The 18,668-nt window shown below is 41.5% G+C and overlaps 1 protein-coding gene across 1 annotated transcript in view; it reads right to left on the reverse strand.

Moving 5' to 3' along the window:
* Positions 1-18,668, reverse strand: part of grm7 (glutamate metabotropic receptor 7) — a 205,661-nt gene that overhangs the window by 53,023 nt on the left and 133,970 nt on the right. The window contains exon 6 of the mRNA XM_029501966.1: positions 4,424-4,624. Coding sequence (XP_029357826.1) covers positions 4,424-4,624 — 201 coding nt within the window. The remainder of the gene's footprint in view (positions 1-4,423; positions 4,625-18,668) is intronic.

An 18,668-nucleotide genomic window follows, 5' to 3' on the forward strand; every position in this document is an offset into this window, starting at 1 on the left:
CCACTCTCTCTCTCTCTGTCTCCTTTCATTGCAATTATTAAGACTCGAATAAATGTTGAGTGAACAGTTCAACTGCCAAATCCATTTTAAATTAGTTTACTGCGAGCTTTGCTAATTACCTGATAGAATGTCTCTCTGGAGGGGCAGATTTCTCATGCAGGCTCTGTCTCATGCGTTAAAACCAAGAAACTATGGAAATAATTTAATGAATACGACAGGTAAAAAAAAAAAAAAAAAAAAAAAGGCAAGTGGATCATTATGAAAATGGACTAATATAATATTTACACAAGTAGCTAATTAGTCACTATAATGAGCATTACGTTCATGACATGTTCAATATTTAAGCCACATTTTCCTTCAGGTTAGAATAATTTAATTAAATGTATTTATGTATTTATAAGTGAAGACATGAATGCATTCATATGTGTACAGTGTAAATGTATATTTTAGTTCATTCTTCAGTTCTTTCCTTTCATTCCTGCTGTTTGCCTTTTTACTGTTTGTTTTCGTTGAGACATTTGCACGCTGATTTAGAAAAATTGCCTCATGAAGGAACATTTTATACCATATTTTGAGAGGTGGCGGTCTGTACTCCATCCCAGTTTTCAGTAAATAAAACTTTCCCATAGATTTCAATACACATCAGATTTATTTTTACCAACAGTGGAGTCTATCATTAGATAGAACGCAGGTTTAACTGTTCCGTTGCTCTCGGTCCAGGATCTGGTAATCTGGTTCATGGTTTTAAGGTGGGGAATTTTAATCCAGTGCCCCAGATATTAGATTCACAAACATGACAAACGCATTCCAATTTTCTTTGTGGAGGAAAAAAATCTGAATCAGAATCTGAACAATGCCGCATTTAACTGATTCCCCCTCATCACGTTGTTTCTTAACGTTGTGTTTCTGCTTTTCTTCGATTTAAATGCGACTCCCAAATTATTTTCAATATGGCACCTTTGGAACCGACAGCGCTTCTCGGTAACTGCACTAACTGAATCTTTCCTCTGAGGGGATGCTCACTGTTCTCCTACTCTTTTAGCTCCGTGTTTGGTCCACACCACGTCCTGAGGGACATGTCTGTCTCTTAAGCTGCAAAATGTTTTGCTATATCCAGCTGTTTTTTTCCAAACAGCAAACAACATCAGCCTGCTGCTGCTGCTGCTGCAAAAAAAACAAAAAACGATGCTGAGAGTGAAGAGGAAGAGTGACCTTGCCGATCCGTTAAAGAGGAAATGAACCTCCCATCGGCCCGTAATGGCGACTACCGGGAGTATCCCTTTAAAAAAACAAACACAAAAAACACACACTATGAAGAAACACCGCTCCTCTCCGGCCCCCCTCCCCCTCCTCAGCTCAAGGCAGCCAGAGTAAAGACAATAATATCATGCTGCAGAATACCATTATAATAACACTGCATTTCATTTGCATTTTGGCAGCAGGATGAAATGTTTTCCGAGGCCAACTGCTCCACTCACGACAGTCCCTCTGTCTTCCATTATTGGATGTATGAAAAGAAGAGGAGGTTGATTTAATTCCTCGGGCAGTTTATGTTCCTAAGCAGCGAACTGGATGGAAAGTAAATTTTAAAAAGCCAGAAATCTCACCACCTGCCTCCGACTTCGAGGGGAGCCGTCATTTTGTGCTATGAGGCAATAAAAGTCTTAATTATTGGCCCTTTAAGGCCTGGATCATTTATCACCCCACCTTATAACATCTGTTCTGTCAGTGCACGGGAAAAGGATCTCCAGCGGATTACAACTTCTTCGGGATTAATTGGACAACTTTGCGGTGGAGATGACAAAGTTTGCAGCCGCTTGGACACATCGCTTGGAAATCTTCTTTCCTTATTAAGCTGCAGGAACAGTTGGCTGATAGATTACTATTATTTATTCGTGTTAACCTCCTATTATTGGTTTAATTGTCCGCTTTCAACACTAAATTAGCTGTAAAAGAGAGATTTCCAAAAAAACCTAGTTCCTATTAATTAACATGAAGTTTTTATTTTTAAGTCACGCTTTTGGTCCAGCGTTGTTAGTCAAAGAGAACTGCTAAAAATGGGATGAACATCGGAAGGAAAGAGGGCAAAGTTACACGAGGTGTAAGTTAGTGGCTTGTTTATTTTCTAAAGTATAGACTTCCACACCAGCTCCGTCTGATCAGGGGTTCGTCCCACATCACCGATTCTTTATTTCACGTCCCAACAAGAACTGCCACGTCCTCCGTGCTGCCTCTGTCCCTTTTTCCTTTTGTGAAGAAGTTTTTATTGTTCCCACAAGGACTCCGCTGAGGCAGCTCCTCCATCTTAAACCAAGAAACTCTTATTGTCAAACTTCACTTTCCACATTGTGTTTAATTTGGGCTAATTTGGTCTCACTTGATCGTTATCTTAAGTGTTCTTTTGAATTTAACCTGTTGGTTTTGTACATTCATACAATATGAATGTTTACTATGACTGAAAATGAGATCAGTGCATCACTCAACACTGCATGTTTTAAGCTCTTGTTTGTTTTTTTGTCACCTTTCCAATTGGTTTTTGTCCATTTTACAGGAATAATGAATGAAATCAGGATGTGCATATTTTACTACATTTACTCAGCCCTCTGCATGGTCCTGCACATTTTCAGGCCAGCAGTGTGCGTGCAGTTCAAAGCCTCTCTCGTAGTAGAAACTAGTTCAGTTCCATACAGGCCCGTCGCTTCAGGCAAAACTGTGACCCAATTTCAGCTTATACTTTTTTCTTTCTTTTTTTTTTTATTGTTGAAAGAATAATAAGCAACTCAACGCCGTACTGTATTTAAAACTAGTTAATCACCAGTTTTACCAGATTGGTCAGCCCTGTGATGGACTGGCAGCCTGTACAGATGACTGAACTGGTAAATATGTCTATTGTGATCTGATGTTTTAGGGGAGTTCATGCACGGGGCAATGCGGAAGAGCACCTCATAGGTTGCCTATTTAATTTATTTTTTTTTGCTTTTTATGTCGAACTCAGGACCCTGCGAACTTGGCGGGCACACTAACCAGTCAATCACCAATACGTGATTCAAATTTTAATTTGATTAATGGACTGAAAAATAAAACAAACAAAAAAAAACAACCCAAACAAAAACAAACTAAAACTTTTTTTCGTTAAATATTTTGCAGAAAGGAGGTCAGAACTAAGTAATGACATCTACCTGCAGAAGAGGAGCAGGAGTAACGGGAGCGTACATCAGAGCAGGAATGGGAAGAAAAAGGGGAAAGGGAACAGGAACAGAAAACGTCTCCATGTCTCCAAGACTCAATGAATGTCCTGTATTCTCTTCACGCCAGCAGAGACGCACTTTGAGACCCAGCTTTGTGTCCTGCTCACAGAAATGCTGGCATTTAGGAAACCGGAGATGTTATCACATGAAACAAAATATTTGCAGACCTTGAGCTTTTTTCCTTCTTTACCCATCAACAAATAAAAGTCAGTGGGATCAGATAAAAGCACAAGTTCTGCCAATCACTCAGATTTACTCTGTCCAACAGGGCCGTGACCTCAGCCCATCGGCTCCAGCACTAACTCCAACACCACGGCCTGAACAAAAACAAATATCTGTACCTTTCTCAAATGGAATAACAAAAGCCGATTTCGCCTTTCTGTTTGGAAATCCTATCCTGGAAACACTCGAGCACTTACACAGACTCAGCGGAGAAGGAGAGAGCTGGAAGGCAGCCGCCGTGTAAACCAAGGAAAGTGTCGGTGCTCCCGTGGGAGACAGTGCGACAGGTGATTGTGCGTTTGTGTTTAAAATTTCAGGGATGCAAGAAATGTCGTTTTATGCGTTTCAAATTGGGAACCTCTTTAAATTTAGCCTCGCACACCAGGACTCTTCAAGTTCTGCATCTTCTAGTATAAAGTAGATTTCCCTTAAAACCAATCCTTTAGTTTTTATTTATTTATTTATTTTTTTGTGTGCGTGTTACATAACTCAGTGGCATCACTGTGAGAGGAAACAGTAATGTGCAGCTATAAATGGCCTTGTTTTTCATTCACTCTGTGCTGAGTCCCAAAACAGAGCCCGGACCCCGACCTACACTTCAGTCTGCATTAAGGTGTTTAGATACGATTACATAAAAAAAAACAAAAAAAAACGGATGGATGAAAACCTTCATAAAATATAAAAATAACATGATGATGATGCTGAATAAAAAAAAAAAGAAAAAAAGAAAAACCTTCATACAGAAGCAATTTTTGTGAGCCAATCTAAACTTTTATGGACTTTCATAACCGGCAGTGTTTTTATGAGCACGGTTAGTTTGCTGCTGGGGTTTGGTTTTCATTTCCTCCCATCTGAAGCTGCTCAACTCGCAGAGATTTGCTCGTGCATTCCAGCCTTGGAGCGAGGGAGGTTTTTATGACCCGCAGGAAGTCGGCGCCCATCAGTCCACTCACCGTTGAAGCTGACGCTGCGGATGTACTTGAGCAGTTTCTTCCCTCCGGCCAGGTCCATCTCGGGGCAGATGCCGGAGTTCTCCGGGCACAGGTCCCTCTGCATGTTGTGGAGGGCGTGGGCCATGGCGTACACCGCGTCGATCACAAACTGGACCTTCCCCTCCTGCTCGTACTTGGAGTCGATGCCGATGCGCTCCTGACCTGAGAGAGACGGAGACGGGCAGAGAAGACAGTCACTGAGACGAACCAGACTGAGAATCACGGCTCTGACGCGCGTCTGTTTTCAGGGGTTTAGAATTTTTGAACTTTTGAAATGCACCAGTAGAAGCAGCAGAAAATTTAAATAATAAAGTGAAGTGGATGAATAAATCTACATCCACATCACCTTCCTGTGTTTTATTTGGATGCAACATGATATCTTCCTTCACATGAGTTTTAGTTTATTCTACGGCCTGTTGGCCAGCACAAAACAACTGTGGGGGGGCGTCCTGACTCTTACAGCCATTCTATCAGAGTGCTGTTCTCCCAGTTGGCGGCGAAGCCCGAGGGAGTGAAACCTGAGCCTATCCAAAGTCGTGAACTCTAAAAACAGCAGCAGTTCGCATTCAATTCGAGCACGATAACGGGATTATTGCCGACCGCTGGATCGGTCTGCCAATAACGGCAGAGCGTGGCAGCCCTTTTTCATTAAATACCGGACATGGCAGTCTGTGACCGAGGCGCCTCCACAACGGGCCTCTGACAAAGCAGAGTTTGAATTGCGCAGATCAGATGTGCAGGTCAGTGAATGCGGAGGTCAAAGTTTGGACGACATTTGACTCCCGAACTTTATGAAGGAAGGTCGGGCGATGAGAAATGAAGGCGTCGAAGAGAAGAGACGTTTGCACTAATCTGAATTTATCCTTTATCCTACTTTTATATTATTAAAGATTAGGGTTCTTTCTGTTTCCATTACTACTTCTTATTTTATTATTGCTGCTTTATTTTTTATTTTTTTTAATCACTTGCATTTATCTAGCATACCTTGATTGCACGTGGCATAACGATTATGGAAAAAAAATTCAGATTCTGATTGCATTTGCCTCATTAAGGTAAAAACATCCAGTTCGGGTAGATAAAACCGTGTGACACAGACAGACAACTTTTAAAACTAGATTGAAAAACAGCAGGGAGGAAAATACAGCAGATCTTTTATGTAAATAGATGTTGAAACGCAGTGTGTAAATCAGACAGATTATTGTTGCAGCTGGTAAATTACAGCAACCCAATATGGATTATATTTTAAATTATGACTCCCTTTGTGGTGAATGATTCATCAGATAGATTGGAGGCCTGTTGGAGGACAAAATGAAGTATCAGGAAGACTGAAGAAAATCCAGACAAACATTTACTTCACTTATTTATTTCCTTGCTTACTCACTATCGTGTTTCACATTTAGATGTGTGACTCTCACCTGTATACATTCCCAACAATGACATAAAAGCCAATTAAATACATTTTGATATATATTTTTTTAAGATCCCTGTTTAAAATAAAAGGTACATCTGAGCTGAATTCAAGTTTTTCCCAGTGATAATTATGGGATGTTTATTCAGAAACAAAAAGGATAGCAGTAAAATTCTGTCGTAATGGGCTAATATATGTGACTTGAATTAGATTATAGTGGCACACAGAAAGTAGTCATCCCAACACACACAGACACACAAAGACGCACAGATCGAAGGCCCTACCTTTGAGCCGTCGCTCTGTACAATTTTAATAATAATAATAATAACAATAAATCTTATTTATTGAGCACTTTCAGGACTTCCAAGGACTGTACAGTGAGCACTCCAAACATCAATGGATAAAATCAACATATGATTTATGACCTATCATTTCTGACCCATAAAAGATATTCAGGCACTTGATGCAGATGAAGCTGCTTCTCAATTTGTTTGCACAATCCAGACGGAGTCCAGTAGAGTTCAACTGCCCGTCAAAGCCATCCAGACTTAAAGTAATAATAATAATAATAATAATGATAAAAGCTGAGTCTGTGTGATGATGAACTTAAATACGCTTGATGACAATGAGAGGGAAAGATGCAAATTCATTCAGACAATCACGGAGACAGCAGGGCGGCTCGCGGTTTAGTGAAACAGCAGCACATTTCACTGCGACGCTTCTTCTCACTGTTCTCGTGGCGGAAACATTATGGAGCGAAATGCTAAACAACCCGAGCAGTTTAAATGGGAGCAGCTGCAGAGGCGCCGCTTACACAAAGTGTTTGGCTTCCAAAGAGTTCTCTAAAGACTTTAAAGCAGGAAAGTTTTCTTCTGCGGCCTTGCTGCTTCAATAAATTTGAATTTCTCACATTAGAGCACCGTTCAAAACTGCTTTGTCCTACTTCTAAAAAATGCTATTTAATTATGCTTTACAGCATGAACAGGCCTGAAGTCTGACTCAGGTCCATCTGAGAATTTGAAAAGCGATAACTTTCCTTCTCTGTAGCACATCTGACTTCTCCTCTAGCTACGTTCAGACAATGATGGCCAAAAGCACGCTTCATAAAAGATGGAAATCGAACCGATGAGTCGCCGATAAAACACACCTCAATCTTCATGAAATGAATTCATCAATAATCATTGAGCTGTAAAACACAATTTGGCTTGTGATCTTCATGAAAACAGTACTGTTATTTTCTCAACATTGTTTTTTGTAACATGAGATATAAAATATTTATATCCAGGCGTTTTCTCTCTGAACTTTCTCTCTGTAGTTTGAAGGTTGATTATTAGTGACTCACTCGTTTATTGACTGACAAAGTTTGTTTGAAACACAACACAGGAAACTTTATAGTCTAGATTCATTACACGTGGAGGGAAATATTTCATTTAGTCTTTTATTCACAGGTTTATCTTTGTAGGTCTAGTTTAGTACATGTGACTGCTATCGTCCGTTTTGTATAAACAAACATCAACTCCCTGGCCTGTTTTTGTAGCGTGCTGTATTGAAACTGTGCACAATTTTCAGTTTTCTTGTCCTCCAGCTGTTGTCTTTTTTTTTTTTTTTTTTTTTTTTAAATATCCAATCAAATGAGGTCTGTGTCTGAGACAAGCTCAGGATATTTTCCTATATTTTCAATATATTTTATTTAACAATACACGCTGGAAAATACCGCAATTACACTCATTTGAGTGTCTCTGTGTGTCTAAAAAAGCCTGATTGAATATATTACAATGCAACAATGTTGACAAAGTACCAAACGATTGTCGCATTTAAACGTGAGTCGCGGATTTTACCTCAGTTCACGACGACGACAGCGTCGCCAAAGTTGTGCTAAGGTCACGGCTGGATGGTGGAAACTGATATCTGGTACAAGATGAGCTCGCTGTCTCTGAACAAAAATGAGTTTGCAAACAGATGATTTCCCCTTTTCAGTGATTTTCTTACCACGCAACGGGGATCTCTTCCAAACTTTAATAAGGAGCTTTAGTTCTCAAACCCCAAAAAAACGAGGATCAGATCAGAAAGACACTCATGACTTATGAGTGTTTTTCCTGTTTCCTGTTTATGATTTGAAACAGGAAACAAAAGAAGAAGAATCCTTTAGACAAACCTCCAAGTCCCAGGTCAGAGGGGCAATTCAAAGAACATGCCCAGGCACGTTCAGACTCCATCCCGCCCCCACAAATCTTCCCTTTGATCGGAAGAATACCCAGCAGGCCTTTCGGGGTTAATTAGCAGGCGGCGTTGACGTATAGCAAAGCTTAAAAATGAAAACAAGTAACATTATCGGTCCAAGCGGAAAATGGCCGCTCGCCTGTTTCCCTTTAGACCGCCCACAAGCCCCGCCCCCCTACTCAAGCTAACCTCTGAAATCAAAATTTCGTCCCCGTTAAGCGGAGTACAAGACGTGTTTGTTACGGTCATGCGAAAGGGCAGAGGCAGAAGGCAGCAAAGGCTTCTGGGATTTTTGTCTCACCCCATTGGCTTTCTTGCACATCTCTGCCTTCTTTCAGTGTTGATTTGCTTTCATGCTACAGTATCTCTCCATCGCTCCTGCTCTTTATGCACCAGCCTCTCTCTTTCTGATGAAGCCTCTTTTCATTCTGCCCTCGTCTTCCGTCCTCTTTCTTTCTCTGCTTAATGCTGCTTTTTTTTTTTTTTGATTGTTTTTTAAATTTGTCAAGGACCATCTGAAATGTTTAACAGATTTATTTTTAAGTGGTGTGTTTGTTTTCTGTGATTTTTATGCATTTTTATAATAACAATATGAAATGCCGGTGCGTCTGAGGCGAATCTGCAGCTCCCCCTCGGCTTTGTGGGGCTTTACAGTGAGTTTCGGCTCGTTGTTTATCCGTCTGGACACGACTTTGCTCTTTTGGTTCAGTCGCAGTGCGTCACTTTTTTCATCGCAGCAGGTAGCCGTTTCCAGACAAACATCTGTAAGAAAGCCATCGTCCATTAGCTCCTCAGCGGAAAGCAGACAGATGCAGTTAGAGAGAGCAGCTACTGAACATTTAGCAGCTAAAGAACCGGATAGTTCCCTCCGGAGGTGGTGGAGACCAAACGTGGAGTGAAAATTCGCAAACATTGCTCTGCATGAATCAGCATAATATCGAAATAAGAAACAGAAGAGTTGAGTTTGATTTTCTTCCTTTTTTTTTTTTTTTTGCACACTTTTCCATGAGCAGGCCACATAAATACAGATCTTTTTAATGTTTTATAAATAGTGTGAGGTCTTCTTCGACAGCAGAACTTGAACTTTTGCTTTTGCAAATGTACCGACACCTCCGCATGGTGACAGTTTCATGGATGTGATTCTTACCACTCGCATGAACGAACACCACCGGAAAGAAAGAAAAACAAAAAAGGTTTAAGCTGTAAACGAAGAATACAAAAATGATGCGGTTTGACAACCGTTGTTTTCTTGCTTTAAATGACTGACAGTCCCCAGCCAGTCAGAACACAATGATATGAATGAGTCAGGGAGTCCGACATCAACTGCCAGCTGAGCTATACATAAGAATGAGTGGGACGTTAAAGCCTTTAAATTCTCTCTTTCTTACTTAATAGAAAGAGTTTCTCATATAAAAACGTAGCATATTGTCCCCTTTAGACAAGAACATTTTCTCTCTGTGCAGTCACACAGATGTTTCAAACGCACTCCATCAAAGTCCAAACCTCTTACTGTTCGGTTCCAGACTACTTCTCCTCCAAACTCTCATAACATCACATCACTTTAATAAATTCCAGCCACATTATTAACCCTTTTTCGCGACTCTGAATTGCCCTTGAGCGACAGCCTTCACTGCTGGTCTCCCTATTAGCTCGTTTCCCCTGAGCTCATGTTAAGTAGGACATTTTGGACGAACTGATGATCCAACGTCGAGTCCGTTTAATTCAAACGGAGCACGTAAAGTAATTACACGGCGGGTTTGCTCGACTCTTAAGTGCGCAGACAAATATGTGATGTTGCACCGAGTTCGTCCTCCCCGGGGTCTCGTTAACCGACACCACCACCTGCGCCGTTAACCATCGCTGAGTAAACTGTGGGTTTTTCTGGAGAGGTATGCCCCCCTGTCCTCCAAACAAACAGGTTCCACTAAAGCTTCTGCTCAACGAGCGACACTTTCCACCTCAGTCCTGCGGAGGTTAAATATGACTCAGGGCTGAGTCACGATTGCGTTCAGTACATTTCTCCAGTCTCACATTTTCAGCAGCAGCCAGCAGGCTTCCTTCCCAAAGTTTCCCGTCGCGGACAGCAAACAAGGACAAAGTGCAGGTCAGAGGAAAGCAGCGAGGATGTGTGATCTCACGCAGACTTAGAGTACTGAAAAAAAAAATCTCTCACCACTAAGATCGTGAGATTTTGTTTGTTTGCTTGTGGTTTTCTTTTTCGCTGTACCTTTGGAGACGTTGCTGTGTTCCTTTGAATGTCACTGCGTTCGTCTGTCCATCAGCGTAACAGCAGCAGCACAGCAGCTGAAGAACGCTGAAGATCCTCCGATGGCCAGTTTTTGGGCCACAGCAGGAGTCTCCTGTTAAAACGTCCGACTTTACAGCAGAAATAAACCCGTTTCAAGGCTCTGTTGCTAATTTCTTCCATTAATAAATAAACTAAAGATGATGCCAGTGCAGCGATGGCGGAGCTGCCCGATCTGAGCTTCAAAGCCCTTCAAACATGGCTCCCAAAAAATGCTATACAGCTAAATTGCAAGAGCCAACAGTTTATCTATCTGTTATAGCATTTGGCAAATCTGAAACCTAAACCCTAACCCTTCTCGACCATTCAGGCCAGAGAAGGTTCCAGTTAAACTGCATAAATTCCAGTTTACAGACAGTATTCATTTCTGAAGTTGGTGAGAAAGGAAGGATGTTTTCCTCAACAGAGTATTTTTAGATGACTTGTTTTCTCCACAGCATAATCTGCATACATTTCTCTATGTAAAAAAAACAAAAAAACGCATACAAAGATTTTACACAATAACCCAAGCAAACACAATACAAAACAAAAGACAGGAAAGTAGATCACCCACACAGCGTTCGCTGAAGATGTTTATTTCACTGTTTTCCCCGGTTAGATCAACAGTCCTTACATCCCAGAAATCCCATGAGAACCGTAATCACTCTGCCGAAACATCAGATGAAGGAAAAAAACAAAACAAACATTCAAAAAAAGGGTTTACAGTTTGTTGGTTTCCAATTAAAAGTTGGATTGTGGCACGTCACACTCTTTAAATTTGTTGTTTGAAGACAAATACTTGACCCGCGTCGCATGCGTGTGCTTCTGACTGCTGCAGCTCCAGGTTCTCTCCAGGATTCCTTCTCAAAGGAAGAATACGCTTAAGAAGCTTAGGAACACGCTGTGGTATCACATTGTTCCCTTAAAGCTTGTGACAACAGCAGCATTGTGCGGGAGCTTTGTGCGATAGTTGGTATAAATGGAACACAGAGACTGCAGCTGTGGCAGAAATGTTCAGGTCCAGATGTGACGACGGCCGACGGACAAACAAGCAGCAGGTTGCTCAAACAGAGCGCAGTGTGTCTTTCTCAATAATTCATGGGAAGATCTGATAACTAACTGGAGACAAAGCTGATTACGGATTTTGCTTTTTGCTGAATATTCAAAGATCAAGCGACTTGTGACGGACAGATCAAGGTGGAAACAAAGTGTGCAGAGCGGCTGACCGACGTGTGTCGTCTGCAGTCTGCCGTGGATGGGATTGGATGTGCTGTCTGCGATGAGGAGCAGTTTGTCCTGTGACCTCCTCTTCCTGCCCTTGTGAATGAAGAGTAATGTTAAAGTATGAGCGCTATTTTACTGCTGCAGTCCGCTCTGAATTTCATCATAAAAAGCTTCAAGGAACGACGTTACGCCTGCCCCTTTTTCTCTGATTCCAAAAAGTAACCACTGAACACAAAAACGACTAACCCTCAAAAAGAAACGAGGAATTATGTGGAAGACGACAGTTTCAACAACACACTGTTGTTCCAAGGTAACCATGGTAACTGCAGTCGGTGGCAGGTGTCAACGTGGCAACTGAATATGATGGGGTTGGTTGCAGCGGTAACCATGGCGATTCTTGTGTGACGGATGTAACTATGGTGACTGTTCATGGCGAAGATGACAGCAGCTGTAACTGCAGCAACGGTGGCATCTATGGCAACAGCTGTAACTGAGGAACAGCGCCCATGACACACGTAACCGTGGTAACAAGACAAAGTAGAAACGGGGACTGCTTTAATATCAACAGAGATATGAAGGCTTAAAAAGGAAAAACCGAAAAGACAGTAAAATGTTTTTTTGTTGATAAAACTACGAGTCAAAGGAAAAAAAAAGCTTAAATGCTTTTAAGTTCAATCAAAATCAGGCTCTAAAACTGCTGCAACACTGTTGTGCTTCTGAATGTCTGCACACTTTAACAGCACCATCCACTTTGTGACATTTATTGGTTTTACCAATTTCCCAAGTTAATATTCACTGATTGGAGCCAGAAGCTGGCATCAATATTTAAATGGCTGGGATTAAATAAAAACAAAAAACAAAACAGCATAACAAAATAAAATATTCAGGTGCTCAGTAAAGGTTGAAGTGGATGAAGAAGAAAGCCAGAAAAACTTTTATTTTACAACTTTTCTGAAGATCACTGACCATTTTTTAGTTCACACTGAAGGAGGCCGGGACGGTCAAAGGGGGCCGGAACAGATACTACAGAGAAACAACCTGAATTTACATTCAATTTAACTTCCCTCACAGCTTTCATTCTCCATCAGTAAAGGGTGAATGAAAACGGCCTCACTGATGAATCGGAAGAGCAACAAACAAAATGCAAAAAAAAAAAAAAAACAAAAAACAAAACCCAATAATAATAGCAAGCGGAGCGGTGAAGTGGAGTGCGGAGTTTTTTTGGTGCTTTTTATTTGCCCTTGGTGTCCAGTTTCAGAATAAATAATGAGCAAACCAAACGAGGACGAGGATGAAGGAAGCTCAGACTGATTCACGCCGCCAACACAAACACAACCCGAGTCTCATTACAGGCAGGAGAGAGAAGTACAACATCAGCGTCTCGTTGGTGCTGTGTTGTGTTTCCTACTCACTGTACTAATCCTTGCAGGTCTCAAGTCCTCTGATCAGAGGAGAGAACGGTAAACTCGCTTTGTACCAAGAGACCACTTCCTGTCGCTGCCACAGACCGCCGCCGCTGAAAGGAGTTTGGCGTGTTTGAACCGCCCTCCTATAATTCATCACGTATCTGGCAGCAGAAGACACTGATCTTCTGCCAACTTCCCTTTATTTATTTATTCATTCCGCCACGCTATTTTTCCTTTTTTTTTTGACATTTCCTGCCAGGTAATGAATCCTGTAAAAGTAATTTTGACTTCTTTGAAATTTGTGCAAACAAATCAAGTGCAAATAAGAGAAGTGAGTCTATCTCTATGATGACATCTGACCTTATAAGCATGATGACATTATAAATATAAATATTATGGTCTGAATATCTGAGGCAACTTTCAGTTGATGTGAAGACCGCCATTTAATTTAGTCATTTCCCTCAGAACGTCAAACTGTTGTCATTGTGACATTTGCGGTCGATGAAAAGAAAACAAAGCTACTTGAATAAGTCTACATGAAACGTAACACCACAGAGCTTTTTTTTAAAAATAAATGTGGATATAGTGGAAACAATCTGGATGCAAGACAGATTTCCTCAGTCCAGTCCGGCTCCCTTCACACTAAATGCCTGCGAGTACCTCGCGCCCCGACATTGTTCGATGCTGTTTTAGTTAAACTGCAGGAGGAGGAAGACTGTTCCCAGCTCAGTTATCAACGGCCTCCCTGGGCTGACAGCACCAATTAATACCCCGGGGTATCTGCTGCCACGCGGCTGCAGCTCGGAGCAGATGGTGATGGGAGCCTTCCTATCTCTATTTTAGAAAAGCCTCCGGGAGCCCCGACTATACTCTCTAAACCCTCTCTATTTTCTTGCCGGCGGCGAAGGGACCCAGAGCTTAATGCTATCTCGTAAACAGGAACCCCTCAGTCCCCCCTGGCTTCTGTATGACCCGCTCATATCTCTCACTCTCTTACCAACACACACTAAACAGGACCGCCGTCGGACCCCCATTGGCATAATTTTCTCTTGACTCCAGTTATAAAAGGCGGCGTGAGTATAATGTTTTCCAAAGGAAGCAGAGCTGCCGCTTGTCACTCCACTCCAGGAATAACCACCTGCGACTCTAACGCTCGTGTCCGGGTCTGAAATCATTCCTCTTCCTTTTTTTTTCCTGAATCCCGCCTCTGCTCAGGCGGTCCTTCCCAAATGTTTCAACATTCAGCTGCTCCCCCTGTTGAACCCTTGTGTAAAAGAAAAAGGTTGAAATAGGCATCACATACGTTACCCACGATGCACCTGGATCTTGGGCAGTAGATTTGCATGTGTTGAACGTGGAGCTACAGACGGAGGTCCGCTAAATTTGATTTATTATAGAGATTATGAATACACAAAAAGGTTTTTTTGTTTCACTGAATTTGTTGGTCTAAACTGAGGTTTGTTGGCTGAATTGCAAATAACTAACTCAATCATACTGAATTAGTTATTCTGTTATTCCCCGCTAAGCCTGTAATGGTGACAGACACAACAGGGCTGCGGCGTGTTGTGCAGTTACACCGTTTTAGCTCTAACATTACTGAACAATCTGCCCTTCACTGTCAAAAACACTTTCCATTTGCGCAGACTTTACTTTCAAAGATCAGCAGGTTTTTTTTTGTAAAAGCTGATTGAAAGCTGCCACAAAAGTAAGTTTGTTATAATGATAATAATAAATCCTCCAGAAAATAGTAATGCAATAATGTAATCATCATCTAAGCTGTGATTTGTTCCAGTTTTGAGGACACAGACACACAACGTTCTCAGAGATACTCCATTGTGTGTGTCACAACACACTGCGCTTCACTTTGGACGTGTCTTTTGTTAATTATTGATGCTGACATTTTAAAATCAGCACAAAAAACAAAACAAAACAAAAAAAATATTCCGTCTCGCTTCACCTTCCGACCAAACGCGACGAACAAAGCAACAACAAAATTTGAACGACGACATTTGCGTTCTTCTGGGCTCGTGCTGTGGAAGCTTCAGGTTACAGGAAGGCACCGTAATGGAAATCAGTTCAACGGCTTCAAAAACACCAGGAAGACCCTCGACTAGTAGCTGCACATTCTGCTGAGCCGAATCAGTCACCACTCATTTCAGAAAAATGATCATTTGTATTAGAGGCTAAATTGAAACCAGCTGTTTCAAGATCTTTATTTGTCAGAGAATTAGTGCGACAATGAGAGAATCTAACAAACGGGAGAACAAGATGGAGTGAAACGTGCATAATGCTGAAACAACTTTGACAATCACATCTGAATTTGTTGCAGTTAACTGCGTGTTTACGTGTGCTAAATAAACATATCAGAGTAACAAGGCTACAGTTTCAGTGGGTTTATTTGACGTTCAGGTGAAATCAGGCGTGTAATGATAGAAACACACCATTCACTGACGTCTTTTAGGTTATTTTAAAGAGAGCGTGAGATGATTTGAAGCAGATGTCATATTAATTTTAGATCTACGTTAGTAACACAAATAGTTGCCCTAGGTGTAGTGGTAAAATTATTTTTACAGCATTAGTTAAAAAAAGCAAAACAAAAAGTCACCCTGAGGAAACCTGCCCCCCCCCCCCCCCCATGTGTAACACGCTTCCAGTGCAGAATATTGACAGCAGATATAAACTTGAAGCTTCATAGACAGAAGCAGTCAGGGGACGAATAAGCCAAAATGAAAAACACAAAGACAGAGGTCAGCAAAGATCGCTTTCCTGAACAGTCGAATCGGTCCGACGGTGCTGAGGGAGGGAGCCCAGTTGTTGTTGTCGTTGTTGTTGCCATTCATTTCTTTTTTCATTAATAGGTTTCATGGTTTGTCAGAAAAGGGCTCGCATCAGCTTCACAATCAGTCCGAGCATCATTTCGTCAGAGAATTCAGTCTGGATTGACGTTTATGCTCATCGTGGCTCCTGTTTCTCAGGAGGAAATATCAAACAGTGATGTTTTTATCAAAGAAAAGGAGAAGCAGACTGTTTTCTTCCAGTCACAGATGGAGACTTTCAGCAAAATTGTGTTACCTTGAAAATGCTTCCATGTCCCTCTGAGGGATGCTGAGCATCAGTTTACTTTGTGGTTTCATGAGGGCAACCTGTTGTGATGATACAGCTTAAAGCTCAACGTGACGCTCGCTACGTTTGTGTTATTTCAGCAGCGTTTCACACTTTACCTCTTCATTGTTAAAGTCTTTTCATCCAGACTGCTGTTTAATTCCCTTTTTTTTTTTTTCAGAATAATGCACAAATCTTAATGACGCGCACTTTTTTATAGCCACCTGGTCTTTAAATTGGATTGAAAAAGTGGGCAAAAAATGATCTGTAAATGCCTGAAGGAGTCAGATATGGGGGAGTAAATAATGTGAATTGTTAGAGCGGAAAAAGTAAATATTCAGAAAATGTAAGTTGTATTTATAGCTTACAGACTGGAGTTTCTGCTGAATAAAAACGCCTTTACATGGAGTGAGTCATGATCGGTCATCACTAACCCACTCTGCCGCGCGGGCCGTCAGGATCATCCGAGCCTGCGGTTGGATTCATTGGATTTTTGGCCGCCGTTAGTGTTTTCTTGTGATTACAGCAGATTTCCAGCACTGAGCGGAGCAGATGGCTGCAGCCTTTGTGCTCTATCACATATTTTACGAGCCAAACAGTCCCGACTGCATCCTGAATGACAGAAATCACATGCTGTTTAATGAAATAATTCGAATTTGAGTTCTTAATCCTCGACAGTTGAGGTCATAAACACAATTATGTGTCGTAAAGAAAAAAAAAAAAATTGATTAGCTCCATCTTTTCAAACAGACATAACACCAGTGCAATCAAACAGCGTAAAACCATTCGGTGTGACAAACTGGTGATTGTAAAGTAGCCACTGAGTAAACCTCCTCTAAACAAACCAAAGGCCGGCCTAATGCCGCGGCATGTGGCAGCTTTATTACAGCAATAACAGCTGATAGACTGTTTCTTACTGAGATTACGTGCATGATGGAGATGAGCGCGGCCACACACTCAGCATCATCACCAGGACACATAAAAACAGCACAGCTGAGGATGTCAGGTTTGTGTTTACAGCGCTTGTAAAGCCATGTGTAGAATTTTCAAGGTGGTACAGATCCACCCATTCATCCCAGCTCAGGGTCACCGAAGGGCTGGAGCGTATCCCAGCATGCATGCATGCATGATAGAGATAGAGTTACGCGCTGTGCATGGCAGAAACACATTCAGATTCACAACTAGTGTTCAGCCCGGAGTCACAGCTTCGCCTGAGCTGTGCGACAAAACCAACAAACGCCACACAACAAGTCACAGCCACTGATATGAAAACCCGGAATCTCTTTCTCCAAAAACTTCACATTTCTATCTTCGGTACGTCTGTTTTATTTGCAGAACTAGCAAATGAAATGTAACAATATTAACGTGTAATCATAAAATAATTGAAACAATAATAAACTAACACCTTTGTGTGGTCCAGGAAAAGGTCGGGTAAAAGCAAGAGAAGGCACCAACCAATCCAGAATGTCTGTATCTTTGAGCACATTCACTCCCATTTACAGATGTCCCCTAAACACCTCACAGATTTATGTGCCAATATAGGAGCCCACAGGGTTTCCCTTTGAGCCTTTGAGCAAGGCTTCAAACATACGCTTGGTTTGCCTCATCACACTGTGACAATATCTATCATTCGTGAAGAGATGATGTCATTACTCATAATCATCATGAAAATATCTTTTTCCTGTTCGACTGACTCCTGCTGCCGAATATTTCATCTTTCAAATAAGTACGATCTGCTTCTTCTACTCCTCCTCAGGATCAAGCAGCCCAGAAGAGTTCAAAAAGACACAACCAGATGGATGATTGTTCCAAAGTCAAACGGGAAGGGTCACCACGCTGCACAACACACACCACAACACAATTAACAAATGGAGATAAACAACAGGCAGGCTTTTTCTGCCGAAGAAGAATGAAGAGACAAAGAACAGAAGGATGTAAATGTTTTTATAAATGTGTTAATGTCACCACGCTATATTTCTAAAACACATTAAATGGTTGATGCTGAAGTTAGTGTCATTAGATGCATTTTAAAGCCGATGCTAAATGGCCCAACTATACAAATATACCAACAACAAAATAATAACACAATATAACAAAACACCTGCAGAGATGAAAACTAACTCCAAAATGTTGCTGAAAGGCTGCAAAATGATGATTTGGAAGGAGCTTTACAGAGATTACAAAGGTCCCAGTGCTGAAAACTTTAAAGACAAACTCCACATATAGTTAGAAGGTTTATCTACTGATTGTAGCTCATTTCTTTCCAAACAGGGAGACAATAATGATCCCTTTGTGTCCCTTTTAACAAAGAAAGCCTGACCTCTGCTGTTTGCGTTTTAGCAGGCCCGCTGCTTTCAGAGCACAGATGAGGTCAAGCTTCCCGAGGTGGCACAGCAGACGTCTACATTATGTAATTAAACCGTCGATCCTCGGAGGCGCAGATGATCCCAGAGTCTCTGCGCTTCAAATTGCAATGTGCCATAAACAACAACAAGGAGTTTCAGGGAAACGGAAAGTGGAATAATAATTAGACCAGCTGATTTCAGAGGGAATGTGATTTAT

Source organism: Echeneis naucrates, chromosome 5 (genome assembly GCF_900963305.1).
Source record: "Echeneis naucrates chromosome 5, fEcheNa1.1, whole genome shotgun sequence".
NCBI lineage: Eukaryota > Metazoa > Chordata > Actinopteri > Carangiformes > Echeneidae > Echeneis > Echeneis naucrates.